This window comes from Centroberyx affinis, unplaced genomic scaffold (genome assembly GCF_046629955.1).
Source record: "Centroberyx affinis isolate AG114_WGS23_722 - 3 ecotype Tasmania unplaced genomic scaffold, CSIRO-AGI_Caff_v1 ptg005950l_1, whole genome shotgun sequence".
Classification (NCBI taxonomy): Eukaryota; Metazoa; Chordata; class Actinopteri; order Beryciformes; family Berycidae; genus Centroberyx; species Centroberyx affinis.
The window spans coordinates 1-10,000 of NW_027283024.1; the positions used below are offsets into that span (position 1 = coordinate 1).

Sequence of the window (10,000 nt, forward strand, 5' to 3'; positions counted from 1 at the left end):
AATGGTGTCTAGGTCTTTCTATTCACAGTGTGATTGTTTGTCTGTTGTTGTTTTGGAGCTCTAAAGAACAGGTCCCCATTGACTTCAGTTGTTTTGGAGAAGGCTGCTACCAAGTTGTGCTGCAGCCTCCCTGTGTGTTATATGGACTAACAAACTTCACCTGAGTTTCATTTGGCATGAGGGGGAGGAGATGATGACAGGATTTTCATTTTTGGGTGAACTATTCCTTTACGTAGTTTGCTATTGTGAGAATTTGGGTCAACAGATGTTTGAGGGATCGCTGTTGTTGTGAACGGCCTGTCCAACATTTACTATTCTGATGCTACGAGATGCAGCTAATGCTACTGCTAACAAACTAGACTAAACACAAATCAAGTAACATAATCAGAGTGTGGAGTTGTATTAAATGTGCGGGACACAGGATGTTGGAACCAGATGGCAAATGCGGACTAAACGACTCGATTGTAACCTGCACACACTGGAGGGGAACGGGAAGTTAAAGCCGATGGATCCGCAGGGCTACCTGGAGCTCCGGGTCTCGCGCTGCCCTCCCTCTCCCTCTTAGCTGTTTCAGCCTCTTCTGTCACAGGCTTCTTGTTTTGTTTTGTTGCAGAAGGTCCAGCAGTTACAGTCTTGTCTTCCATGTTACCACTGTCTGCCATATTGATTAGCTTCACGCTGTTCAATCTGCCATATTGATTAGCTTCACACTGTTCAATCTAAACAAGTAGCCTACATTCAAACTATGCCTGTTTTCTTCCTGGTTTGGTTTGACTTTCTGCCGTAATTCGTATCCATGGACACAGAATGAACCGACTGAAAGCAGCACACAGACTAAACCAATTTTCTTTGCGATGTTCTCATTTTTCTGCTGGCAAACTTTTATGGTATCAAAATTAATTGGAGGATGATATAATCAGATACAAATTCTACACGTAGGGGCTTTAAGATATTTAGCTTTAAAAGGTGAATTTTTTGACCAATCCATGCTGTTGACACAATCATGTGACCATCTGTTTCAGAGAGTTAAGTTTAGTTTTTGTCCGCCATCTTATCATTAGAATTATATATAGTATGTACGTCGCTTTGGATAAAAGCGTCTGCCAAAACTGTAATTGTATTGCTGTGTTTTTTGCACCTATCTACTTCCATATTCTTTCCGCTAGAAACGTCATTCCAACTCATTCTGTTCAGTGTATTCACTGTCCTTGTATTCAACTTTTTGATACAGTTTATAGATTATAAGATATTTAATTTTTAAAAGCTATTTTTTCGACTAATCTGCGTTTGATATACAAATTAGCCTATTTTGTGGCCAACCCGTTTTTGATCAGCAAATGATCTAATTTTCATATCAAACGGCTTCCCACAGCCCGTCTGAGGTAATGCTGCTTTTATCCACAAGGGGGAGCAAAGCCACTAGTCTGGAGCATGGCAGTGTTCTTATGTCCCTGAAAGTTAACTCCGGGGATGTCCGCTGCAGATCCTCCATGTCAACGCGATAACTTGAACAGTTTTTATAAGAATCTTTTCAAATTTGGTATGGACATTGATGACCCCTAGAGGAAGAACTCTATTGATTTTGATGTGTTTATGATTATTATAACTATTATTAATGAACTGATTAAATTCATGTCCATGCTATTTGGACCCATATCTCACCAATGGTGCATTTTATTGTATTGAAATTTGTCAAGAGAGTTGTTCAGGCAATTATGGGGATTTGTATGAAGTTTGCACTTTCTGTGATTATTGTTAATAAAATAGTTAATTTGTTAAATTTATTATTGAATGTTAAAAAAAAATAGTTAAGGTGCATACCCTTTATTATTGGGGACATAATCCCAAAAGGATTATATCCATTAATTTAAGATAAAATAAAATAGCACTTTATTAATCCCCTTGGGCAAATTCAGGTGCCACAGCAGTATTGGGCGAGTAATAATGATAACATTAGGGCTGTAACTAACAATTATTGTGGTAATCGATTATTCTGTCGACTATTATTTCGATTAATCGATTAGTCTAACGAAGTTACATTAGTCATAACAAAATAAAAATGAATCAAGTGGCTCAAAATTCAAAGCTTTATTGAGCTCTCAAGTCTTTGAGGAGCAGGTGGAGGAAGCTTCTGTCAAGACTTAAGGAGAAAATCATCTATACACCTCTGTATGTTATGATAGAATAATATTGTTAGGTGTTGATAATACAGAAATGTATTGATGAATTTTATTCAGTAATTTCATGCCTGCAAATGCCATGGATTCTCTGTGTACGAGTAAAGGTGAGAGACCACATGAATTTACTACTTTAACTGTGGGCATGTTCTTTAACATTGTGTAACTGTTACTTGAGCACCTTCGTTAAATTCAAAACACAACTTCACATAAACATTAATTTAGTGGCAAAGAAAACAGCGGACTAGAGATGAAAAGGTTTTGTGTGGAGATGAGAGCTGTCGGTTATCTTTATAAGGTCAGTAGTTGCCTAACCATAACCAGCCAGAGCTCCAGCACATATCAGGCCTGTAGTCACATCATCACTGACAGCAGGTAGCATAAATAACGTTACTCACCAACTACTATCAGTTTCAGAAGTGGCTCCGGGATACTTTAGTTTTAAATGTTGGTGTGGCGTTGTCCATTCTACTCTGCAGAGGTTTTACTCTGCTGTATTGTTGGCTTTAGAGCGTCTATGCTGTAGAGCTGAAAGATTCACAGACTTTGTTCTGAAACTCGCGGTCTCGCAGTAAATTTCTTTGAATGTCCCGCAGGTCCAGTTGTATTTTCCATCTTCAATTAGCGAAACGTCTAATCAGCTGGACATTTTAAGCACTGCTGCCACCTAGCGCTGCCTTTGTGCATTGCATCATTGACTGCATATAGCCCTGATTCAGCCTGAAAATGTAATGATGTGCGACGTGTCGGTGATAAAAATCCACGTCGACGTATTTTCGTCATCGACGTAGTCGATCAGGTCGACTAATCGTTTCAGCCCTAGATAACATACTTAACTGGTTAACTTTATTTGTGATATAACAATAGTTAAGGTATGCAACCTTTATTATTGTGAAGATTAGCCCAGAAGGAATATTTCAATTGCTTTTGGAATGTTTAGGTGATTACGGAGATTTGTATGAAGTTTGAAATGTATTATTGAATGTTAAAAAAATAGTTGAGGTACATACCCTTTGTTGTTGGGGAGACAATCCCTAGAGGATTATATTGATTCATTTTGGAGTGTTTAGGAGTAATAATAATATAATTAACTGGGTAACTTTATTAATTTGTGATATAAAAATAGTTATGGCATGCAAGCTTTATTATTAAGAAGATTAGCCCAGAAGGAAAAATTTTATTATTTGGCGAAATAAAAATAGTTGGGACATACAACCAATATAATTGGGAAGATTAACGCTGGAGTCTCATTGTGTGATTATTGAATGGCTTTTTATTACATTTGACTTAACGGGGCCTTCGAGGATCGGGGAATTTAAGGGATAAACCTTTGCTGTCGGCCCCTGACAGCGTCCTTGGTATCTTTAGCACTGACCTATGAGCCTGTCTAACTCACTGAGCTGTCTGACTAATCACCTGTCTGACTGACCACCTGTCTAACAAAGCTTAGCAACCACCTAGTACCACTCTAGCAACCACTTTATATTACCTATACATGTCCTACTAACTATGACTACTACTACTGCTAAAAGTGCTACAAATACTAATGCTACTACTACTTCTACTGCCCATAGGGGGCGCTACAGCAACATGTTAAATTCCCATAACTCAGTATTCCTTGGGTGAAGATGCATCATCTTTATAGGCCCTGCCCGTTGCTGTCACATCAGATTTTTTGCCATTTTGAATTTTATCAAAAGCATATTTTTGCGAACTCCTAAACCGTTAATTAATCAATTATCTCCAAATTTGGTGTGCATCATCACTGGACTCCCATGATTAAAAGTTATTAAAAGATATTTGATACTCTGTATTGTTTGGCCCCTACAGGCCAATCAATTTTAGGGCATGGCTCATATTTGACAACATGAGCCATAACAACGCAAATCCAACAAATTCAAAACACATCATCAGGTATTGCCCCCTGGTTTGGTCAAAAGTTGAAATGTATTGGCCCATATGTGGCGCTATAGCAACATTGCAACATTAAATAGCCATCCACATTCATTGTATTTATATTTTAGTCATGGTATAAAGTACAAACCCCACTCAAATTTCAAAATGCTGAGTATGGCATACTGATCAACCATGCCTAAGCTCATAATGATGACATGTATACTTTATGAGTTATAAAACATGTAATTCAAGGGAGCTCCCTTCACTTCCATTTTATTATAGATTCTCTCCTAAATGTATCAGGATCATAGAGAACAAACATGCCACAGGGATCAAACTTTCCATCCTTTTGTTTCTGTTGTTTTTTCATTTGTTTTTTATTCTTTGTGTTTTGATTTTTTTGTTAGATTTTCCTCTAATAAATCATTCTCTCTCTTTCTCACTTCCTGTTTCTTCTGTAATTTCTTTATCTTTTATTCTTGTTTCTTTGTATGCTGATGATCTATCTATGCTATCCATCTATGCTGATGATTTATTTCTCTCTCTCTGTCTCCAGGCGGAGACTTCCTGTCTTTCTTGAGGAAAAGGAAGGATGAGTTGAAGACCAAGCAGCTCGTTCGATTTGCTGTTGATGCTGCCGCCGGCATGACGTATCTGGAGAGCAGGAACTGTATACACAGGTAACTAACATCACTTTAGTAACTTTATAGTTACTTTTAGTTGCGTAAAGTTACTTTTAACTACGTTTTCCGGGTTAAATTGGAAGAATTCCTCTTCATCCCTGCATCATTCAGGGAAGAAAAGATTAAGGAATGACCAGAAAAACGACAAAATTAGCAAATAATTTGAAAATTTTGCAGAAATCTGTTTATTTCTCCAGTCTTGTATGAAAACTTTAATCTCCTCTTCTTTTCTTCCTCTCTCTCACTTCCTCCCTCCATCCTTCCATCATAGGGACCTGGCAGCCAGGAACTGTCTGGTGGGAGACGGCAGTGTGTTGAAGATCAGTGATTTTGGGATGAGCAGACAGGAAGACGACGGAGTTTATTCTTCTTCTGGTTTGAAGCAGATTCCCATCAAGTGGACGGCTCCCGAGGCGCTCAACTATGGTGAGAAGTCAAAGTCTCAGCCGCTACTCATGAAAAAAATAAAAATACACCCATCAACCCTACAGAGGTTGTCAGGTGCTTGGACCACGCCAATTGTGGCTATATTTGTGTTTATTCTTCTTGAATTTTTAGTTTTTATCTGCTTTCAATTTTCTATGTAGTTTTTGAGTTTTTACAATTGTTTGTTTGGTTTTGGCACAAACTTCCACTTGAACTCAAGGATGAACTGATTAGATTTTGGTGGTCAAAGGTCACTGTGACCTCACAAAAGACGTTTTTGGCCATAACTCAAGAATTAATACGCTAATTATGACAAAATTTCTCACAAATGTCTAATAGGATAAAATGATGAAGTGATGACATTTTATATCCAAAATTTCAAAGGTCAACTTCACTGTGACATCATAATGTTTTGCTTACCACTGTAGCTGAGAAAACCATCTTGGGTCATTCCACAGAAACGGTGGAAGTGCTGTCACTTACTTTAGCAGACACAAAAATCCTTTAAGTTGACCTAATAATCACATGAATTATATATGTTCAATAAATTTTACTGGACAACTATTTATGCTGTAGCCTAATTGTTTAGAAAAAGAGAGTTTTTATTTTGTTTCTTTGGAAAAATTAGATGTGATTTTTAAAAATATAGGCTATATTGTTAGAAAATATTGTAACATATTTATTGAGCACAAACAGTCTTTCTTTCTATAGTTCAACCCTCCATCCATTTTTTGTTATTTTTTGCATGGTTCTCAGCTGCTTGATCTCAACTTGTAAATATGTCTCAGTGATCAGCAGGCAAATTGAACACACATGTATGTCTTTTAACATTTTCAGGTACATGACTGTACAGTTTTCTAATTTCATTTGCAAATAAAAAAAATGATATAACTGTATTGGCTGACTAATTAGCTTTGCCAAGATGGCAAGATCCAGGCAGACAAACAAACCATATGGCTTTAGCATACACTGATCCAGCACAATCTAGTAGATAACTAACAGCAACTAACATGATACACAGACCTTCTATCAGTCTGTGTATCAGGAGCCTGTTGCACACTGAAGGATGTGAGTTCTCAGGAAGAACAGTCTGCTCTGTCCCTTCCTGAAGAGGGCTTCAGTGCTGTGAGTCCAGTCCAGTTTTTTATTGATTTGGACCCCAAGATACTTGTATGAGTCCACCCTCTTCACTTCCTCTCCCTGGATGACAGCCAGGACAGGGGACTTCCTGTTCCTCTGGTAGTCCACCACAAGCTCATTGGTTTTGCTGATCTTGAGCTTCAGGTGGTTGTCGTTGCACCATGTGACGAAGCTCTCTATCAGTCCTCTGTACTCCTCTGGAGAAATAGTCTCTAAGTGAAGACAGCATGTTTCTCACTGGAAATTATTCACTGGAATCATACATGTCAATATAGTGATAACTTCCATTTCGCCAAAAAATACACTTAATACCTTTTATTAAATTCCTTCAAAGTCTTCACTACATGAGTCTGGACAGACTTGGATGTAAACTGCAACTTGACTTGACGGAGGCATACAACATTTCATTTCCCCCCCCCTCTATTTTCTTTTCTTTTCTGTTTATTTTTTTGTTTTTTCTCTGTTTTCTTTAACCTGTTTTCACTTTTTCAACTTGTTTCTGTATTCTTTTGTTGTTTTTCTATTATCATTTTCTCCATTGTTCCCCACTCCTTGTATTTTTTTCCTGTTTTTTCATGGCTGTTTTATTATGTTTTCCTCATGGTAAAATTATGAAATTCCTATGAATGAACTGTTTCTATATCTAAATTAATTGAAAACTAATGATAATAAAACATATATATTATAAAATATATTTATTATAAACAGATATTATGTAAATGCAAAAAATTCTATAAATTCTCCCCAATAAAACAAACCAAAGTTCATCTTCCTATCTCATTCCTATAGAAACCTATACAAAAAACTTTCACACCAATCACAGTTTGTTGCAGTTGCAGTTTCATTTCCCTGGCATCTGATTGGCTCCTGCAGGTCGCTACAGCTCGGAGAGTGACGTGTGGAGCTACGGCATCCTGCTGTGGGAAACCTTCAGCCTGGGGGTGTGTCCTTACCCCGGCATGACCAATCAGCAGGCCCGAGAGCAAGTGGAGAAAGGTAAACAACAAAGGAGGGGGCAGGACTTCAGTTGAGGTAAACCAGTTAAAAAAAAAAGGAAGAAAAGTGAGAGTAAGAAGAGGAAAAAAGTTGATGTTTTTTGTTATTGTAAAAAAAAAGACAAAGTGACAAATTGAAAGAAATTCAGAATTGAATGAATCCAATTAAGGAAATTGATTAAAAAAAAATTGGAAAAAAAGAAAAAATGTATAGTTTATACTGGTACAAAACAATACAAACAATGTTTTTTATTTGTTCGAATAAGTTTAAAGTTTGTTGTCTTTAATTATTTTATAATAAATGTTAACTAAACCAGTGTTAATTTTGACAGCATTTTGATTTAGTTTGTCATCGTCTTCTGACTAAAATGCCATTTCGTTTTAGTCGTATTTTAGTCATCTGAATTGTTTTAGTTTTAGTCTAGTTTTAGTTGACCAAATATAAGATTTTAGTCGACTAAATCTACTATAGATTTAGTTGACTAAAATCTTATATAAAAATATAAAATCTTATATTTACAGAATAGAAATGAGACCCTTTTACAGAGAAATCTGTTTTTCTGCCCCTCTGCCCTGCTACATCTCTCTGTGCTGTCAGCTTCACCTGTATCTTTACATTATGACATTACAGCCTGTAACATTATGACATTACAGCCTGTAACATTGTGACATTACAGCCTGTAACACTGTGACATTACAGCCTGTAACACTGTGACATTACGGCCTGTAACTCTGTGACCTGTGACATTACAGCCTGTAACTCTGTGACATTACAGCCTGTGACATTACAGCCTGTGACATTACAGCCTGTAACACTGTGACATTACAGCCTGTAACTCTGTGACATTACAGCCTGTAACACTGTGACATTACAGCCTGTAACATTATGACATTACAGCCTGTAACATTGTGACATTACAGCCTGTAACACTGTGACATTACAGCCTGTGACATTACAGCCTGTAACATTACAGCCTGTAACACTGTGACATTACAGCCTGTAACTCTGTGACATTACGGCCTGTAACTCTGTGACATTACAGCCTGTAACTCTGTGACATTACAGCCTGTAACACTGTGACATTACAGCCTGTAACATTGTGACATTACAGCCTGTAACTCTGTGACATTACGGCCTGTAACATTGTTACATTACGGCCTGTAACACTGTGACATTACGGCCTGTAACTCTGTGACATTACAGCCTGTAACACTGTGACATTACAGCCTGTAACATTGTGACATTACAGCCTGTAACTCTGTGACATTACGGCCTGTAACATTGTTACATTACGGCCTGTAACACTGTGACATTACGGCCTGTAACACTGTGACATTACGGCCTGTAACACTGTGACATTACGGCCTGTAACATTGTGACATTACAGCCTGTAACTCTGTGACATTACAGCCTGTAACATTGTGACATTACAGCCTGTAACTCTGTGACATTACAGCCTGTAACATTGTGACATTACAGCCTGTAACATTGTGACATTACAGCCTGTAACATTGTGACATTACAGCCTGTAACTCTGTGACATTACAGCCTGTAACATTGTGACATTACAGCCTGTAACTCTGTGACATTACAGCCTGTAACATTGTGACATTACAGCCTGTAACATTGTGACATTACAGCCTGTAACTCTGTGACATTACAGCCTGTAACATTGTGACATTACAGCCTGTAACATTGTGACATTACAGCCTGTAACATTGTGACATTACAGCCTGTAACTCTGTGACATTACAGCCTGTAACATTGTGACATTACAGCCTGTAACTCTGTGACCTGTGACATTACAGCCTGTAACACTGTTACATTACAGCCTGTAACATTGTGACATTACAGCCTGTAACACTGTGACATTACGGCCTGTGACACTGTGACATTACGGCCTGTGACACTGTGACATTACGGCCTGTAACTCTGTGACATTACGGCCTGTAACACTGTGACATTACGGCCTGTAACACTGTGACATTACGGCCTGTAACACTGTGACATTACGGCCTGTAACACTGTGACATTACGGCCTGTAACACTGTGACATTACGGCCTGTAACACTGTGACATTACGGCCTGTAACTCTGTGACATTACGGCCTGTAACACTGTGACATTACGGCCTGTAACACTGTGACATTACGGCCTGTAACTCTGTGACATTACGGCCTGTAACTCTGTGACATTACGGCCTGTAACTCTGTGACATTACGGCCTGTAACTCTGTTACATTACGGCCTGTAACTCTGTGACATTACGGCCTGTAACTCTGTGACATTACGGCCTGTAACTCTGTGACATTACGGCCTGTAACACTGTGACATTACGGCCTGTAACACTGTGACATTACGGCCTGTAACTCTGTGACATTACGGCCTGTAACACTGTGACATTACGGCCTGTAACACTGTGACATTACGGCCTGTAACATTGTGACATTACGGCCTGTAACTCTGTGACATTACGGCCTGTAACTCTGTGACATTACGGCCTGTAACATTGTGACATTACGGCCTGTAACTCTGTGACATTACGGCCTGTAACATTGTGACATTACGGCCTGTAACATTGTGACATTACGGCCTGTAACTCTGTGACATTACGGCCTGTAACATTGTGACATTACGGCCTGTAACACTGTGACATTACGGCCTGTAACATTGTGACATTACGG

At 38.4% G+C, this 10,000-nt stretch overlaps 1 protein-coding gene across 1 annotated transcript in view; it reads left to right on the top strand.

Moving 5' to 3' along the window:
- Positions 1 to 4,510: 4,510 nt before the first annotated feature.
- Positions 4,511 to 10,000, top strand: part of LOC139667999 (tyrosine-protein kinase Fer-like) — an 11,497-nt gene continuing 6,007 nt past the window's right edge. Inside the window, exons 1-3 of the mRNA XM_071547472.1 lie at positions 4,511 to 4,753; positions 5,028 to 5,182; positions 7,196 to 7,318. Of these exons, the coding sequence (XP_071403573.1) occupies positions 4,719 to 4,753; positions 5,028 to 5,182; positions 7,196 to 7,318 (313 nt within the window). The 5' untranslated portion in view covers positions 4,511 to 4,718. The remainder of the gene's footprint in view (positions 4,754 to 5,027; positions 5,183 to 7,195; positions 7,319 to 10,000) is intronic.